Source organism: Cetorhinus maximus, chromosome 4 (assembly GCF_964194155.1).
Source record: "Cetorhinus maximus chromosome 4, sCetMax3.hap1.1, whole genome shotgun sequence".
Lineage (NCBI taxonomy): Eukaryota > Metazoa > Chordata > Chondrichthyes > Lamniformes > Cetorhinidae > Cetorhinus > Cetorhinus maximus.
This window is the reverse complement of record NC_135882.1, coordinates 90,957,528-90,977,834: the sequence shown is the minus strand read 5'-3', so window position 1 is coordinate 90,977,834 and position 20,307 is coordinate 90,957,528. Positions and strand designations below refer to the sequence as shown.

Below are 20,307 nucleotides of genomic sequence, written 5' to 3'. Positions count from 1 at the left end.
TATGCATTGGCATCTAATTGACTATGTCATCACCAACAGAGGATCAGGCAGGATGTGCAGGTAACAAAAGCCATGTGCAGCAGTGACTGCTGGACTGGCCACCCATTCTATCATTTCAAAGCTAAACATCAAGATGTATCTCCCTAGACAACTCCAGGGTATGAAAGTCCTGAAGTGTCTTAATCTCTCAAGGTTCAAAGAGGCAGCCATGAAGGAATTTCTCTCAGAGAAACTCAAGATTTGCCTGTGTAGAGCATAAATGGACACTCACTGCATTGAGGATGACTGGGTGACCTTTAGGGATATGCTGTACTCCAATGCTCTAGAGGCCCTTGGCCATACCTCTTGTAAGCATCAAAATTAGTTTGACAAAAAGTGAAATGATCCAGAAATTTCTGGAGGAGAAACATTGCCTCCATAGGACTTACCTGAATGACAAGTCATCACAGTCCAAGCACGATGCCTACCAAAATAACCACAGGATTATCCAGTGCAAGCTTAGAGATGCAACAAACTTGGCCAAATCAGAAAGCAGTAAAATGTCAGTCATATGCAGACCACAAAGACTGGAAGAGATTCTGTGATGCTCTGAAATCTGTCCAAGACCACAGTTTACTGGTTCATCACCAATCTCCAGTGCCAATGGGTCAACACTGCTCACAGAAAAGACCTAAATTCTAGAAAGATGGGCAGAGCACTTTAACCACATCCTCAATCAGCCTTCACCCATCAATGAAGAGGCAATCAATAAGCTGCCATAGGTTTCCATGAACTGTTCTCCTGATGATCCTCCAACACTTTCAGAAACGACAAAAGCTATCAAACTTCTGTTCAGCGGCAAAGCTACAAGGGCTGATACTACCCAAAGTGAGGTTTACTAGACTAGAGGTCAATGCCTGGTCAAAAAGCGCACTGAACTCTTTCAGTCAATGTGGAAGCAAGGAACCATCCCGCAAGAATACAAAGATGCCTCCATTGTCCACCTGTACAAGCGGAAAGGAACTCACCAATCTTGCAGCAATCATAGAGGGATCTCACTTCTCTCCATCACCATGAAAATCTTTGCCAAAATCCTCCTGAACCACCTGGTGCAACATCTCGACCAGGATCTGCTGCCAGAGTCAGTGCAATTTCAGGAAAGGTTGAGGAACCACTGATATGGCAAGTGCAGTTAGTCAGCTCCTGGAGAAATGCCAAGAACAGAACATGGACCTGTACACCACATTTGTTGACCTGACCAAGACCTTTGACACAGTCAGCTGGGAGGGTCTTTGGAAAGAAATGGAGAAATTTGGCTGCCTTGAGAAATTCATAGCAATGGTTCGACAGTTCCATGACAGCACACTCACATGTGTCCTGAATGATGTTGAGTCTCCTGACCCCTTCCCAGTCACTAACGGAGTTAAGCAGGGCTGCATGGTAGCACCAATCCTCTTCAGCATGTTTTTCTCCACCATGTTCTCTGATACCTTCCATCCTGGCATCAAAATCAGATAGCGCATTGACAGGAAGCTGCTCAATCTGAGACAACTCCAGGCAAAGACCAAGATCTCCAAGGACACATTTCACGATTTCCTGTTTGCTGATGACTGTGCACTAGCGGTCCGTTCAGAGTGGGGCATGCAATGTAGCATGGACCTGTTCTCTAAAGCATGCGACAACTTCAGCCTTACGATCAGCATGAAGAAAATGGCAATAATGTAGCTCCAGGAAAGCCCCATCTTGAGCCCAAGGTTTCAGGCCATGACTAGAACCTGTCAGCAGTGGATAAGTTCACTTACCTCAGCAGCACATTCTCTTAATCTGTCTATATCAATGAGAGACATACATGAATTGCCAAAGTAAGTGTTGTCTTCAGCAGACTTCAGACAACAGTCTGGGAACTGTCTACCAAACTGAAAGTCTATAGAGCTATAGTCCTGCCCACTTTTGCACGCATCGAGACTCGGACTGTACCAGAATCATGCCAACTCAACTACTTTCACTTGAACTGCCTTCAGAAGCCCCCGAATATCAGATAGCAGGTCAAAATACCAGACACTGAGGTGCTCACCTGAACTGGCATGCCAAGCATCCACACCATATTAAGACAGTCACAACTGGATGGTGCTGATCATGTAGCCAGACTGCTTGACACTCGCTTACCAAAGCAAATCTTCTATGGAGAGCTTGAGTCTGGGGTGTGCTTTCATGCCAATCAAATGAAGCACTACTCATGCCAGCTCAGGTGAGCACCTTAGTGTCTGGTATTTTGACCTGCCATCTGATATTTGGGGGCTTCTGAAGGCAGTTCAAGTGGAAGTAGTTGAGTTGGCATGATGCTGGTACAGTCCATTCTCAATGTGTACAGAAGTGGGCAGGACTATTGCTCTTTAGAATTTCAGTTTGGTAGACAGTTCCCAGACTGTTGTCTGAAGTCTGCTGAAGACAACACTCGCTTTGGCAATTCTTGTATGTCTCTGAAGGTTTCGCTTAGGATTTTTGATATTGACCTCTGAGTCCTGGGTGAAGCTTATCCAGGATCACTGCACCTGGCACAACCAAATAAAAAACGGTGTGGCATCCTTCGAAAGTTAGTGTATATGCGCATATCAGAGGCAGAGAGAAAACGCAAGGAGAGGAAATCCCAAGCTAGCAACCTGTCCAAACGTAATCGTCTGCAGTATCCTCCCTACTTGCAGCAGAACTTTCCAGATGCAGATTGTCCTTAGCAATCACCTACCAGAACCCTACCAAATGATGATGAACATGGACATCTTTGCCTCAAAAGAGGAACAACCACAACCAACCATACATATCACAGACCAGAAGGTTAAATCATTATTTCAGTATTCTAATGATAAATGTTATTTTCAGCGATAATTTCAACTTTTAAACACAGGATCAGGAAAATGACCACATGGGTTCTTTCAAACCTATATCATCTGAATTTGATGTTAGAGATGTTAAGCCAGAATTTGCTATCAAAATAACAGTAAAGTTGATGACATCACATTATTTTTGCACAAATGGTACAGCAGTTTCAGGTTAAGGGACAGATGTACAGTTGAATATGGATACCAAATGTTGCTGTCCAAGTGCGCTGCTATGCTGTCAACTTTATGAAAATGGCTACTTCCCATGTACCTCACCATTAAAATATATTGAATGGTGTGAAGTTGCTATATTTGCATGGAAGATACAAAGCAAGCCCACCAGATAGGTGATTTGGTGATCTTTCAATGCTATAGTAAGTGTTAATTTCTGCCAATCAACCTCCGTGCCATTTAAAAAATAACTATTGCAAGTGTGAAGTCTCATTCCTTCAGGTACCAATTGTTGAGATTTTTAAAATGTGAAATTTAAAATTCTGACTTTTTAAACTTTTTGTGTCTTTTTTTCTTCTTTCACTCTATTGATTTTTCTGTGCCTGATTTGGCTCTCACTGTAATTTACACTTCCTTCTCAATCCTTGCACAGTTTATTTCACAATCCTTCAATATTATTATTTAAGGTGATATATAGTTGATTGCCCTCTTCATTTAGATACCAGCTGCCCTGTTTCCCTCACTCCCTTATTATCAGCTCACACTTCCAGCAACTTGCCATGCAAAAAAAAAGTCAAAAATCCTTAAAGTGCAAGTACATTCAAACCAACAGCAGATGCCCTATCTCAGCAAATTACGGTCCATTTAATTCACATCTGATTCAAAGTAACTTTAATTTATGAATTTTTCTGTAGCTGAAATTGCATCAGCTGACATTCTGAAAACTGGTTTACTATGGTCAAAATATATATCGTAGTAAAACCAGGAAGCATATCTAATTTTATTGGACTTGCATTGGAAATTTAACTGGACTAACAGCATCTTACTTCAAGCTTAATTTTCCTTCAACATGGTTTATAGCCTTGTGATATTTGTGAGACATTAAACAGCAACTATTTCTTTAAAATATATCTTATAAAAATGTATCTGAAAATATTAGAACAAATATATGGAAAGCAAAAATATATACTTTTTTAACATGTTGCAGAACTAAAACTAAAATATGATGCTAATTTTGGAGTAAAAGACAGACTAAAATTAGGATTAAATTTCTTCCGAAGATTACTAATGTCCAGAGGCAAGACTGAACCTAAAATCAAAGCAATTTCTCAGGTTAAAATAACATTGGAAACACGAATATCAAAAATTTGATTTTTGTTATGCAAATCCAATCTCAAGAAAAAAGTAAAGATATCATTTTGTGAAATAAAATTCATCTACCTGGAAGTTTATATTAAAAACCCACACTTTTTAAAATTTGTTTTCAGGGTGTGGGCAACACTGAAAAGATTGCAGTTCTTCCTACCTTAGTTGTCCTGAGAATGTTGTGGGACTTATTATTTAAAAGAATATCATTATAGAGTGCTCAGTCTTTGCCCTGCTCATAGTTACTGGTCCAGTTAACCCCCAGGTACCCCGAGGGGACTTGGCAATTGTGATGTCATTGATAGTCAGCACAAGGTGGTTGGGTCTTTTCCCGTTAGAGATGGTCATTGGCTGCACCTTTTAACTGTCAACCTTTCAGTTCCACCAGCTAAGCATTGACTTTGATCCCGACACAAACCCTATATCCTTGACACTTCCCTTGCTATTGTCTCAGGCTGAACAAGACTGTTTACAACCTTGACAGTCGCTTCTAACCCAAGCTGAGCTTCTGACCCCATATCCTCTCCATCATTCAAATCACCTGCTCCCAAATCTATACAGCACCTAACTCAGCCAATTTACTGCTAAAATCCTCATCCATGCCTTTTTCAACTCTACATAACTGTTTCAATGCTCTCCGATCTTCCATAAATTTCAGCTCCTCCAAAATCCTGATTCCCATATCCTATTGTACAACAAATCCTACACTCATCATTGCTGCCCTCACTGACCAACACTGGTTTCCAGTTCTCATGCCGCAAATTTAATTTTCATTACTATGTTTAAATTATTTCATTGCCGAACCCCTACCTATATCACTAAACTCATCCAGCCCTACAATCCACTCTCCATTCCTCTGGCACCTATATTTTTTGTAGCACCCCCAGCATTAACTGCTGTGCCTTCAACCACCTAGTCCCCATTCTCTGCAATTCATATCCTCAACCCTTCCATCTGTCTCTCCAGCTTTAGACCAAGTTTCTAGTTGAAGTTTCTAAATCATCTTCTTTGGCACATTCGAAAACAAAAAATGCTGGAAAAACTCAGCAGGTCTGACAGCATATGAGGAGAGAGAGAGACAGAGATAACGTTTCGAGTCCGTATGACTCTTCTTCAGATCTGAAGAAGTCATACGGACTTGAAACGTTATCTTTGTCTCTCTCTCTCTCTACAGATGCTGTCAGACTTGCTGAGTTTTTCCGCATTTTTTGTTTTCTTTTCAGATTTCCAGCATCTGCAGTATTTTGCCTTTATTTTTTGGCACATTATTTGATTACACTGCTGAGAGGCAGTTGGAATATGTTACTAAATTAAAAGCCTATTTGAAAAACAAGCTTGATATGTGCCGCAGGTTCTCTCTGCATCTTGTGAGCCCAAGCCTGGATGTTGTCCAGGACTTGTAGACTGGCATTTGGATTGCTTAATTATAAAATTGTGAATGGAACTGAACATTCTGGCATCGTTACCGAACAGCCCACTCCTGACATTAGAACAGACACGGTCATGAGTCAAAACAGCTTTGATGATTAGGTCAAAGATGCTATCTAGAGGAATTCTGCCAATCATGTCCTGGACATTGTACTGCTTGGTCTCCAAGAACAAGAAGCATATTCCTATGTCAGGCATAATACCAGCCACTTATGTTTTTCTACTGGCCTGTTTTGCTAATACTCTTCAGTCAGGTGCTGCCTCAAAGTTGAGGGCAGCTACCAGCAGCCACCCACCCTCCATCCCCCTCACCTGCAATTCCTTGGTAACTTCTGTTAGAAAAGGGTTCTTTTTCATTATGAACTTTTTTATTTGTACTTCAAATATCACTACAGAATCCATAGTAGGCAAAATTGTGATGCCAGGTATAATGCTAAAGTTCTTTAAATCTGAATTTAAGAACAAAAACAGAAGAGATGCAGGAAATTCCATGAAATTATTTCTACCAGCTCCAGAATTGTTATGTGACTTTAAAGTTTAGGAGTTAAAAATATGGAATTGGACACAGTTTAAGTATTTAATTCATCAAGAATCTGCTTGAAAGGAATGAATGTCAAAAGATGGAAGCCTGATATGCTATCATTTTTTTACACCTAAACTATCCATAATACCATTGCACACATAGGTTGTGTAATGACACCAGTGAATCAGAAGGTTGGGTACCAGATGCTGTTAATTAGTTGACATGAAGTCAAAGCTTTTAAGGACTATGAAATATCCATGTTGACGTTATCCTGATGAGACTTTTCTGAGGAAGGTTTAACGCAAGGTGGGGCATAGAGAGGTAAAGAGAGAGAGTCTTTTTCTTGCAGCCTGCTTCTAAGGTACACACATTCACACTCTCTCAGAGTTTTTTTAAAGACTGAGATGTTACACAATAAATGGGAATATACTAAGAGGGGTAGATGAAATGAGAGATCTTGGCGTACAAGCACACAGGTCCCTGAAGGCAGCAGTTCAAGTAGACAAGGTTGTAAAGAAGGCATATGGAATGCTCTCCTTCATTGGCAAAGGTATAGAATGTATAAGTAAGGATATAATGTTGGAATTGTATAAAACATTGGTGAGGCCACAACTGGAGTATTGTGTGCAGTTCTGGTCACATTACAGGAAGGACATAATAGCTCTGGAGAGAGTGCAGAGGAGGATTACAAGAATGTTGCCAGGGTTATAAAAGTGTAGCTATGAGAAGAGATTGGATAGGTTGGGGGTTATTTTCCTTAGAACAAAGAAAGCTGAGAGGTGACTTTATTGAGGTGTACAAAATTATGAGGGGAATAGATAGAGTGGACAGGATAAATTTGGTTCCCTTGGTGGAGAATTCTAGAACCAGGGGACATAGATTCAAGATAAGTGACAGAGGGTGTAGGGGGGACATGAGGAAGAACTTTTTTACGCAGAGGGTAGTGGGTGTCTGGAATTCGCTGCTCAAGTTGGTGGTAGAGGTAGAGGTAGGTACCTGGATTTGCACCTTAAGTGCTGTAAGCTGCAGGGCTATGGGCCAGGTGCAGGAAGGTGGGATTAGAAAGGGCACCTGGGTGACCTCGGGCTGGCATGGACAAGATGGGCCGAATGGCCTCCTTCTGTGCTGTAACGTTTCTATGGTTCTATATAGAATCTTCACTACCTGTAGGCATAGAGGCAAAGTGCTCCAGTGAATCAAAGGATGAAGGGGGGAAATCACACATTAATTGTACCAAAATGAATTGGATGGAGGATGATGGACCACAATGAAGTGGTTTCATATATACCTATATGCCAAAAAAGAAATGTGTAGGGTTGTAACTGCTGGCTAGGGGCAATTTCGACTTTAGTTGCAGTAACATTGTATTGAGGCTTTATGCAAATCAAAGGGGTACTAATTACAGAATAAACTAACACTATGCATCTATCCTGACCAGACTCAAATTGCATTGATAGACTGTCCACCAATATCCATTACAAGCCTACCGACTCCCACAGCTACCTCGACTACAGCTCCTCACACCCCGCTTCCTGTAAAGACTCCATCCCATTCTCTCAGTTCCTTCGCCTCCGTCGCATCTGTTCTGATGACGCTACCTTCAAAAACAGCTCCGCTGACATGTCCTCCTTCTTCCTTAACCGAGGTTTTCCAACCACGGTCGTTGACAGGGCCCTCAACCGTGTCCGGCCCATATCCCGCGCATCCTCCCTCACGCCTTCTCCTCCTTCCCAGAAACATGATAGGGTCCCCCTTGTCCTCACTTATCACCCCACCAGCCTCCGCATTCAAAGGATCATCCTCCGCCATTTCCGCCAACTCCAGCATGATGCCACCACCAAACACATCTTCCCTTCACCCCCCCTGACGGCATTCCGTAGGGATCGTTCCCTCCGGGACACCCTGGTCCACTCCTCCATCACCCCCTACTCCTCAACCCCCACTTATGGCACCTCCCCATGCCCATGCAGAAGATGCAACACCTGCCCCTTCACTTCCTCTCTCCTCACCGTCCAAGGGCCCAAACACTCCTTTCAAGTGAAGCAGCATTTCACTTGCATTTCCCCTAACTTAGTCTACTGCATTCGTTGCTCCCAATGCGGTCTCCTCTACATTGGAGAGACCAAACGCAAACTGGGCGACCATTTTGCGGAACACCTGCGGTCTGTCCGCAAGAAAGACCTGAACCTCCCTGTCGCTTGCCATTTTAACACTCCACCCTGTTCTCTTGCCCACATGTCTGTCCTTGGCTTGCTACATTGTTCCAGTGAAGCCCAACGCAAACTGGAGGAACAGCACCTCATCTTCCGACTAGGCACTTTACAGCCTTCCCGGCTGAATATTGAATTCAACAACTTTAGATCTTAAACTCCCCCTCCCCCCATCCCCACCCCGTTTCTCCCCCCCCCCCCACTTTTTTTTTCAATAATTTATATAGATTCTTCTTTCCCCACCTATTTCCATTATTTTTAAATCTAAAACTAAAACCTTGTTAGTCTTTCCACCCCACCCCCACTAGAGCTGTACCTCGAGTATCCTGTCTTCCATTCTTAATTAGCACTTTTCTTAGACAAATATCACCACCTTCAACACCTCTTTGATCCTTTTGTCTGTGACATCTTTTGATTATCTGCTCCTATCACGGCTTGCTTATCTCCACAATCACCACACCCTCAACTTCTCTCTTTCCCCTCCCGCCCCACCACCTTAAACCAGTTTATATTATTCTCCTTTCTCCTAACTATGCTTCAGTTCTGCCGAAGGGCCATAAAGGCTCGAAACGTTAACTGATTTCTTCTCCTCCGATGCTGCCAGACCTGCTGAGTTTTTCCAGGTAATTCTGTTTTTGTTTTGGATTTCCAGCATCCGCAGTAGCTTTTAGCTTTTTGTTTTTATCTCAAATTGCAATGTTGTCCTCTAGAATTTATGCCTTACTGGATTTGAACGTCTAAATACTAATTGCCAATAAATAACAGCAAACCAAAAAAGCCTCCTGGTCTTTGCAACATCAATTCTCAATCTTGATTGGATTAGCATAGGGTTGTATAAGAAGTTATTCCTCATTTCTGACAAGTTCCAGCAGTTGAAATTATTGGAATCCAATATGCAGCTTGATTTATTTAAGATCTCCACAAAAAAAAACTGGGACACAATGTTATTTTAATCAAATGTATTGTGGCATTGAGCAGTGCTGGCCTTGAGGAATGCAAGCTATGAATATGACTTTACTAGGTGCTTATTAAATGTAAGGATAATGTAACTTAATGTGATGCAAGATAGTAAGGCACCAAAGCTTATACAAACACCAAGAATACAACAGAAATGGACCTAACAACAACTTTGTGAGCTGTACATGAGCACACTGGTTGTGGCAGAAGAATGTTCAAACAAAAATCCCATTAGTTTAAGCCAAAAGCAAAATACTGCAGATAAGATCATAAGACATAAGAGCAGTAGGCCATTCGGCCCATCAAGTCTGCTCCACCAATAAGATCATGGATCATCTGATAATCCTCAACTCCACTTTCCTGCCTTTTCTGCATAACCCTTGATTCCCTTACTAATTAAAAATCTGTCTATCTCAGCCTTGAATATACTTAAGGACCCAGCCTCTACAGTGAGAATTCCACAGAGTCACTACCCTTGGAGAGAAATTCCTCCTATGTTTAATTTGGGTGACCCCTTACTCTTGAGATTATGCCCGCCGGTGCTAGACTCTCCCACAAGGAGAAACAACCTCACAGCATCTATCCTGTCAAGCCCCCAAGAATTTTGTGTTTCAATAAGGTCATCTCTCATTTGTCTAAACTCCAATATTGGAGTACAGGCCCAACCTACTCAGCCTTCCCTCATAAGGAAATCCCTCCATCCCCAGGATCAACCTAGTGAACCTTCTCTGGCCTGCCTCCAATGCCAGTATATCTTTTCCTAGATAAGAGCAAAGCTGTTCACAGTATTCTAGGTGTGGTCTAACTAGTGCCTTGTATAGTTGTGGCAAGACTTCCCTATTTTTATACACTATTCCCTTTGAAATAAAGGCCAGCATTCCATTTGCCTTGCTTACTACCCATTGAACTTGCATGGTAGCTTTTTGGTTTTCATGCATGAGGACTCCCAAATCCCTGTGCTGTAGCTCTCTGCAGTCTTTCCCCATTTACATAAATATTCAGATCCTCTATTCTTCCTGCCAAAATGCACAACCTCATATTTTCCCACATTGTATTCCATCTGCCAAGTTTTTGCCCACTCACAACCTGTCTATATCCCCCTGTAGAGTCTGTCATCCTCACCACTTGGCTTCCCACTTATTTTTGTGTCATCTGCAAACTTGGCAATAATACATTCACTTCCCTCATCTAAGTTATTAATATATATTGTAAATAATTCTGGCCCCAACACTGATCCCTATGACACCCTATTAGTTACAGGTTGCTATCCTGAAAATGCCCCTTATCCCAACTGTCTTCCATGCTAACATACTACCCCCAACACCATGGGCTCTTATCTTAAGTAGCCATATAGGCGGTACCATATTGAACACCTTTTAGAAACCCAAATATATTAGGTCTGCTCATTACCTCCTCAAGAATTCTAATAAACGTCAGGCATGATTTCCCCTTCACGAAGCCAGGTTGACTGCTTGATTATATTATGCATTTCTAAATGCTGTATTGCATCCTCTATAATAGACTAACATTTTTCCAATTACAGGTGTTAAGCTAACTGGCCTAACCTGTTTTCTTGTCTCCCTCCCTTTTTGAATAAGGGTATTACATTGGAAAATGCCAATGTTCTGGGACTTTCAGAATCTAAGGATTCTTGGAAGATTACTACCAGTGCATCCACTATTTGCGTAGTTACTGGAAATCTGAAATAAAAACAGCGAATGCTGGAGAAACTCAGCAGGTCTGGCAGCATGTGGAGAGAAACAGTAAACACCGAGTCCGTATAACTCCTATTCAGTCTGTTTCTCTCTCCACGGATGCTGCCAGACCTACAGAGTTTCTCCAGCAAATATTTCATTGGTTTACCTTCATGGCACATTATCACAAATGGGTAGTTAAGAATTGATGGGAAAAGTAAACCTACAACAGAACTGAATTTTGTAGTTATATTCAACTACATCCAAGGCTAGGAAAGGTTTTTATTTATGAACACAAACTTTGGTTTTTACCCCAAAGCAATTGGTATGATTGACAACATGCAATAAATATGGGGGAAAAGAACATGGTTTCAGAGCAACTTAGAAATAGATCTTTTACCTCATTCACTCATTAAGTACTGTATCTGGACTTAATTCAAGGGGAGTTTTTCCCCCTCACCTTCAACATTTGGGTGGCTACACTGCACCTGACATTTTAGGTCTTGAGGCTACAATGCATTGAATGCGTTTTACAATAGTACATGAGCAAATCTAATACAGTTCTGATATTGTTGCTGAATGAAACCCACAGTATATAATACTTGAGGGATGAAACTGTCACCAGAAGGGAGGTTTCACTGATAAAAGAAAAACATATTTATAGAATCAGAATAGTTACAGCATTGAAAAAACATCCAGCCCATGTCGTCTGTGCCAGCTCTGCTATAGCAACTCATCTAGGCCCATCCCCAGCATTTTCCCTATAGCCATTCAAATTCTCCACTCAATTATCCAATTATCTTCTGAAATCTTGTTTGAATCCGCTTCCACCACTCAGGCAGTGCATTCCAGATCCTAACCACTTGCTGAATAAAAAAAGTTTTCCCTCACATCATCTTTGTTTCTTTTACCAATTACCTTAATTTGGATTTGAATACCCTTGTAAGATTAATGAATTTAGACTAGAAAAATCATAGGATTTTAAATTTCTTTTATTGTACTTATTTCCATAGACATTTAAGCATCGGCAATTGTAACCTCCACTTCAACACCAGGCTCGATACTGATGGAGGTGATCTGTTTCACAATTTCAGATGGACTGTGTAAATCAATTAGACGTTTGTGGATCCTCATTTGGAAGCGATCCCAGGTTTTGGAACCTTCACCACATGGAGTCTTTCTTGTTGTGATACGCAGAGTCTGAAATAAAATATATAACAGATTATGCAGTGATTACATCATCTGAAGGAGGAACATCCAAGTGAAGTGGCAGGGGCAGAAAAGAAAAGCAAAGCAAAGCTACATCAGGCTGGTGACTGATCAACATGTTCTCCCGTAGAATTATTTTACACAACAAAGTTCAGACAACCTCAAGTGCTGTCAGATATTTCAATTCTGTACTGGCAATTTCTACAGAGTGACAAGATCTGATTTTATTGCTCACCAAAAGGTGTTTCCATTGCCACACTACTATTGGGACCTTGTTGATAAAAAGAATGGCTGTCATCACTGCACAACAGTAATGCTACAACCCAACCAATAATTAGCAGTTAATTATCATATGTATATAACAGTAGTTTAACATCTCCCAACAGGGCTTCAAATTGGAGGCAAGGTTGGGTTCCAATCCTCAATTCTGGAGACACTCAACTTCTCATTACAGCTAAGTTTCTCATTTTATCCCCCAGTTGACAAAAAATCAATTGGAGTCAAACATTAGCACTTAAATACCAGAGGTGTAATGTCAAATTAATTTTAATGCGCAAAACCAAAAAGGATAATGGTGACCAACCCTTAAAGTGACCAACACAATAGCATCTAACCAGGGGACACCCATAATTAGCACAATTTACATAGCAAGTTACTTAAACACGAGAGAACACAAGTTTGAACACTAAACAAAAAAAAAACCACACAGCACTTCAAAAATAGTTATGTCAGCACAGTTGAATCACTCCCTATGCAAGGTTTCTTAAACATTGAATATGCCGGAGATCAGAAATTGCCAATGCCTTTTTTAGGGTTTGCAGTCAGGCACAGTACTCTGCTGAACAAATGAATGACATTTCACCAAAGCTACATATTCCTGCAACCCAGATTTTAAAATCATAAATATTATAGCTGATCCATTAGCCTTTTCTATTGACTTTCAAGGCTCAACCTAATGTAATTCAATTCCTCCACATCAAAAGAAATGCATTATATAGCACCTTCACAACCTCAGGATGTCCCAAAGCTCATTACAGTAAAACTTTTAAAAATTAGTCATTATTGTAATGTCAGTCATGGTATTTGTCTACCAATTCTACTTTTGCCAAGAAAAAACATAGGCCATACAGTCCTTCTCACCTTCTCCATCAGCAAGATCACAGCTGAACTTCAACTTCACTTTCTTGCCATATCCCTTAATGCCCAAAACCGTTCAATGTCTTGAATAAAGGCAGTAGCTGAGCATTCACAGCCCTCTTGGGTTGAGAATTCACAACCCTCAAGTGAAGAAACTTCTAAATGGCCCTTATCCTGAGACAATAACACCAGTTCTAGACTTCAGCGAGAGGTTAAAACCTCTCAAGCATCTATCCTGCAGGGCCTCCAAGAATTGTTTTATCAAGATTGTTTATTTTAAACTACAAAGTACAGGGCAATTCTACACAACCTCTCTTCACAGGACATCCCTCACCCGAAGGATCAATCTAGCAAACCTTCATTGCATCTCCTCTAAGGCAAACGTAATCTTCCTTAGGAAAGGCCACCAAAGCTGTACATATTTCTCCAGCTGTGTTCTCACCAAAGCCCTATATAAAATTGCAGCAAGACGTCGTTACTCCTAAATCACAAGCTCCCCGTGGTAAAAGTAACATCTCTCTTACCTTCCTAAGTGCTTATTGCACCTGCTTAAGTTTCTATACCTACATCTTTCTGATTGCAATTCCTCAATGCATTAACCTCAGGATGGTAGAATCATCCTGAGCTCCATAGCAAATTGAAGTCTTTAAATTCCTTAGGCAGACTTTTCAAAGTCCAGCCACCAGCCTACTGTTGAATCGCTTCACCTACATCCACTCTTGCCACACCAGCTTTAAATGCAAGTCACATCACTTCACTGCTAAAATGTGCTTCCAAGAACCACCATTTTCTAGATTGTCAAAGACTAGAATAAACAAAAACCAACCCATACAAAGACGTTGATTTAGCATCTTTTAACACCCCCAGCACCTTGGGATACATTCTCTCCCCTCACCAAGTAAACACCATTCTGTAATGCAGGCAAGTGTGCATGACAATCCACACAGAGTACAGCAATGAGATAATAAATGACCAGATAAGTTTAAACAATATTGGGGAGGAATAAAGGTTGGCTGGGCTGGGCCTGCTCTTTTAACATCGCCACGAGATCTCTTGCAGATTACATTGCTGCCATTACAACACCAAAATACCTAGATAATCTGCACAAGTCTCTGGAAAGGGACATTCTGACACAAGCATGTTCTACCACCGAGCCAAGATTGAATGGAAAAGCTGATCAACTGATAGACAATCTTTCACAGCCTCCAATGCAATTGCAACCTTTCCCATATCCCCCCACAACAAACTTTCATCAATGCTCTTACTTTCCAATAACTTCTTTAGGAAAATGCAATGTTATAAAATAAAATGTTGCTGAAAACACCTGACTTCCCACCAGCCCTTTCTCTGGAGAAGACCTTACCTTGGTGGGCATGCGAACAGGTCCCTTGACCTTCAGATTCTTCTCTTTGGCACCACGAATTAGATCAGCACAAACTGGAGAAAAGTAAAATTATTAGAGTAGAAAGCATCCATCATCATAATTTATGCTATCAGCACCAAAGCTGGCTCAGAATAGCGTATGAAGCAATCATGCTGTTTCATTTACAATAATATCCTCCTTGCCAGCAAATGCAAAACCCAGTAGTTCATTACAGGGTTGTGCTTTACAAAATTTTTGTCCTATAGCTCCTAGATGCTTAATTTTAAGGCACAAAAACTTTGTTTCTCTTTATTTAAAAAAAACTTTTCCCAAAGGTATCGCATCTCCAGGGCAAGTTTACTACTTCATCCAGTTGCACGAGTCAGAATCAATTTGTTTTGCCAATTTAAAATTCTGAGGTTTTCTTGTGGACAAAACATCAGTGAAAAATAACTGGACCCCAAGTAAAATGGAGAAAAAAGACTTTACATTTTGAATCAAACTCCAAATAGACATCATCTAGGTTGCTTTAAAAATCCAATTGCACAGCCTCCATTTTCTCCCTACTGAAAAGTGCTAATTTGTGTGTGCTGCATCCATGACAAAGCATGGTACACAACATGTTTCTGCTGATGCCACAGACCAGGCTTTTGATAAGAAAACATAACAATCAATTTCCTCAAATGTTTACTGATTCATTTTTATTCTTTCATAGGATGTGGGCATTTATTATAGGTTGGTAAAAACTAATTAATGACACACTTTCTTCCACACACCCCCATTATATTAAGTTATACTTACCTTTCTCAAGTGATTTTACATTCCGGCTGGTCAAGGTAATTCTAATGCGGTGAATTGCAACCTCCTGTTCTACAGGTGCTTTGCCAGGATCTTTAAATGCCTGCTCAAAAAAAAATCAGATGTAAACTAAACAAAATTCTCAAAAGTTATGTAACTTTTCGCCCCAAGGTGAAGAAGCCAATCTGGAAACGTACCTGTTCATATTACCACCAGTTTTTAAGTTAAAAACTTAATGCCCATCTAAACTGTTTACACACGTACAGTTCACTTACAATTTAATAACCTGGAAAACTTCAGCGTGCTATGGGGAAACCCCTGGATGAGCTTATAACCAATATTTTTCCTTAAAAAGTACCCACAAAAATTTGAAAGTGTGACCAAACAACTTGAGCTTTCATTTCATCAACTGCATTTATCTAAAGGGGCAATTTGGCATTTTATAATATACCAGGCCCGCATTGTCTGAATGAGTAACTTCTCCATTAAAATGTATCTCCCATGAAACACATCCGGTGACCCAATTTGAAGCACCCAAAACGAACCACACATCAAAACAGGTCAAAATAACTTGCATAAATGGGCGTGGGGGTTTATTTGTTTTAAATAGGACAAATTAAATTAAATTAAATCCAGAGCGAACACAATTAGCTCCTGGAAAGATGATCGACCTGAAACGTAGAGATTGGTTCTCTCAGATCCTCCCAGTTACTAAATACTTGCAGTATTTTTTTTGTTTTATCTAGTGCATCGTGTTAGATCAGTGTTTCTTCTACCCTGCACAAGAATTGCATCAGCTACCCGGAGCCACTGAAGCTAAGTCCGGTTGGATTCAATGTACCAAAAGCTGGTCAGCAAAGCCCCCAGCAGCTAGCTAGCTCGCTAGCTCCTAGAGCTACAGCGCGAGGTAGGGGGGGAGCGCAACACGTGGGCAAATCCGGCGCGGGCCCCCGGGCCTGGGGCGCGCGCGCGCCACCCTCCCGCTCCCTCAAACCCGCGCAACTGCCCCCCGCCATCCCCTCCCCCCACTCTCACCATGGTAACCTCCTGACCGACTTATCCGTCGACTTCTTCGCTTGAGACTTTGAAAGTGAACGAACAGCGGTGAGCCAGGAGCGCACGGACCCGACCAACCTCCAGTCGGACCGCAGTCACAGCTGAAGAGGAAGTGGCGGAGCTTCGTCGGCCCTTAAATCCAGAGACGGCCCTCCCTCCCGGATGGAGACAACTTCCCGGGGAGGGGCGGCGGAGGTGGAGCCGTCATTGATAGAACGGAAAACCCGGAGCGGAATTGAAGTGGACTGAGTCCAGTGTCGACTGTGAGTCAACCCAGGCCAGTTCCGAAGAAGAGTCTTATTGGACTCGAAACATTAACTCTGTTTCTCTCTCTCTACAGATGCTGCCAGACCTGTTGAGTTTGTCCCACATTTTCTGTTTTTATTCTAGTGCCGCAGCTTCCTGGAGTGTGAGGGAATTTACTCCAGTGCCGCACCTTGCCGGTGCCCGGCCTGCATATAGACTAAAGTTAGCAAGGGAAGGACTGGAGCACCCTCTGACAGTCGGAGGACCCATAGCTACAAAATTACCTCTCCTAATGGTCGCACAGAATCTTAAACGCTACAACACAGAAAGAAGTCACCGGCTCACCAAATGAGCAATTTACCTTGTGCCATTCTCCTGCCTTCTTCCTGTTACCCTGCAATTTATTCCTTTTCAGATAACAGTCTAATTTCCTTTTGAATGCTTTGATTGAACCCGCTTCCACCACACTCTCAAGCAGTGCATTCCAGACATTAACCACTCGCTGTGAAAGCTTTTTCTCATATTGCTTTTGCTTTCTTTGCAAATCATCTTCAACCTGTGCCCTCTTGTTCTCGATCCTTTTATGAGTGAGAACAGTTTCTCCCTATCAACTCAGCCCAGACCCCTCAAATCTCCTCTCTGCCTTCTTTTCTCAAAGAAACACAGTTCCAACTGCTCCAATCTGTCTTCATAACTGAAGTTCCCCATCCCAGGTATCACTCTCATAGATCTTTTCTACACTCTGTCCAATGCCTTCACATCCTTTACAAAGCGCAGCACTCAGAACTGGACACAATGCTCCAGCTGAGGACAAACTAGTGTCCTATGCAAGTTCAACATAACCTCTTTGCTCTTGTACTCTATGCCCCTATTAAAGCCTAGGATACTGTACACTTTATTAACCATGTCCTCAATCTGCCCTCCCACCTTCAATGACTTATGCACACATACATACAGGTCCCTCTGCTCCTGCACCCCCTTTTGCACGTACCCTTTATTTTATATTGTCCCTCCACGTTCTTCCTACCAAAATTAATTACTTCATGTTTCTCCACATTGAACTTCATCTGCCACCTGTCCACCCATTCCACCAACTTCTCTGTGCCCTTTTGAAGTTCTACGCTATCCTCCTCACAGTTCATAATGCTTCCCAAGTTTCTTATTTGCAAATTGTGTCTTGTACACCAAGGTCTAGGTCATTAATATATATCAGGAAAATCAAGGGTCCCAAACACTGACCCCTGGGAAACTCCACTACAAATACTCCTCCAGCCTGAAAGACATTCATTAACCACTACTCTGTTTCTTGTCAGTCAGCCATTTTGTAGCCATGTTGTTAGTGTCCCTTTTATTCCATGAGCTATAACTTTGCTCATAAGTGTCGTGTGGCACTGTAGTGTATGTGAGAATTTGATACAATCAACAGTATTCAGGACCGGCATGTTCCTGCTAGGATGAAGGATAAGCATGGCAAGTTTCAGGAACCTTGGATAACGAAGGATATTGCGAGATTAGTCAAAGAGAAAAGGGAAGCATTCATAAGGGCTAGAAGGCTGGGAACAGAAGAAGCCCGTGGAGAATATAAAGAAAGTAGGAAGAAACTTAAGCAAGGAGTCAGGAGGGCTAAAAGGGATCATGAAAAGTCACTGGCAACCAGGATTAAGGAAAATCCCAAGGCCTTTTATACATATGTAAAAGCAAGAGGTTAGCCAGGGAAAGGATAAGCCCACTCAGGGACAGAGGTGGGAATGTGCGTGTGGAGCCGGAAGAAATGGGAGAGATACTAAATGAATACTTCTCATCAGTATTCACCAAAGAGAAGGACTTAGCGGTCGATTTGTCTAGGGAAGAGTGTGTAGATAGCCTGGATCATGTTGAGATCCAAAAAGAGATGTTAGGCGTCTTGAAGAATATTAAGGTGGATAAGTCCCCTGGGCCAGATGGGATCTACCCCAGAGTACTGAGGGAGGCAAGGGAGGAGATTGCTGGGGCCTTGACAGAAATCTTTGCATCCTCACTGGCTACGAGTGAGGTCCCAGAGGACTGGAGAATGGCCAATGTTGTTCCATTGTTTAAGAAGGGTAGCAGGGATAATCCAGGAAATTACAGGCCAGTGAACCTTACGTCAGTGGTAGGGAAATTATTGGAGAAGATTCTTCGTGACAGGGTTTACTACCATTTGGAAGCAAATGGGCGTATTAGTGAGAAGCAGCATGGTTTTGTGAAGGGGAGGTCGTGTCTCACTAACTTGATCGAGTTTTTCGAAGAAGTGAGAAAGATGATCGACGATGGAAGGGCAGTGGATGTTATCTACATGGATTTCAGTAAGGCCTTTGACAAGGTCCCTCATGGCAGACTGGTACAGAAGGTAAAGTCGCACAGGATCAGAGGTGGCTTGGTCATAGAAGACAGAGTAGCAGTAGAAGGGTGCTTTTCTGAATGGAGAGCTGTGACTAGTGGAGTTCCGCAGGGATCAGTGCTGGGACCTTTGCTGTTTGTAGTATACATAAATGATTTGGAGGAAAATGTAACTGGACTAATTAGTAAGTTTGCAGACAACACTAAGGTTGGAGGAGTTGCAGATAGTGAAGAGGGTTGTCAAAGGATACAACAGGATATAGATCGGTTGGAGACTTGGGTGGAGAAATGGCAGATGGAGTTTAATCTGGACAAATGTGAGGTAATGCATTTTGGAAGGTATAATACAGGCAGGAATTATACAGTAAATGGCAGAACCCTTAAGTGCATTGACAGGCAGAGGGATCTGGGTGTACAGGTCCACAGGTCACTGAAAGTGGCAACGCAGGTGGATAAGGTAGTCAGGAAGGCAATTGGCATGCTTGCCTTCATTGGCAGGGGTATTGAGTATAAAAGCTGGGAAGTCATGCTGCAGCTGTATAGAACCTTGGTTAGGCCACACTTGGAATATTGCGTGCAATTCTGGTCGCCACATTGCCAGAAGGATATGGGGGCGTTGGAGAGGGTGCAGAGGAGGTTTACCAGGATGCTGCCTGGTCTGGAGGTTATTAGCTATGAGGAGAGGTTGGAGAAACTTGGATTGTTCTCACTAGAGCGACGGAGATTGAGGGGCGACTTGATAGAAGTTTACAAAATTATGAGTGGCATAGACAGTAGATAGTCAGAAGCTTTTTCCCCAGGGTGGAAGAGTCAATTACTAGGGGACATATTTAAGGTGAGAGGAGAAAACTATAGAGGAGATGTGCGGGGCAAGTTTTTTTTACGCTGAGGGTAGTGAGTGTCTGGAATTCGCTGCCAGAGGAGGTGGTGGAAGCAGGTACAATAGTGGTGTTTAAGAGGCAGCTTGACAAATACATGAATAGGATGGGAATAGAGGGATACGGACCCCGGAAGCTCAAAATGTTTTAGTTGATGGGCAATATGATTGGCGCAGGCTTGGAGGGCCAAAGGGCCTGTTCCTGTGCTGTACTTTTCTTTGTTCTTGCCCCGTTCAATCCTCTGTTACCTATTCAAAAAAACTCCAGGTTAGTTAAAC

General features: G+C 42.1%; 1 protein-coding gene and 1 non-coding gene across 2 annotated transcripts; both read right to left on the bottom strand.

Annotated features, from left to right (window-relative positions):
• Window positions 1-11,958: 11,958 nt before the first annotated feature.
• On the bottom strand, window positions 11,959-16,724 carry rps20 (ribosomal protein S20). The gene is made up of 4 exons (XM_078540475.1): window positions 16,527-16,724; window positions 15,495-15,594; window positions 14,694-14,767; window positions 11,959-12,184 (listed from the first exon to the last, which is right to left on the bottom strand). Exons 1-4 carry the CDS (start codon window positions 16,527-16,529, stop codon window positions 12,002-12,004), a joined length of 360 nt encoding a protein of 119 aa, XP_078396601.1. The 5' UTR covers window positions 16,530-16,724; the 3' UTR covers window positions 11,959-12,001.
• LOC144680148 (small nucleolar RNA U54) lies at window positions 14,834-14,898 on the bottom strand. Its single transcript, XR_013576508.1, has one exon. It is a non-coding gene; the product is annotated as a small nucleolar RNA U54 (small nucleolar RNA).
• Window positions 16,725-20,307: the final 3,583 nt, after the last annotated feature.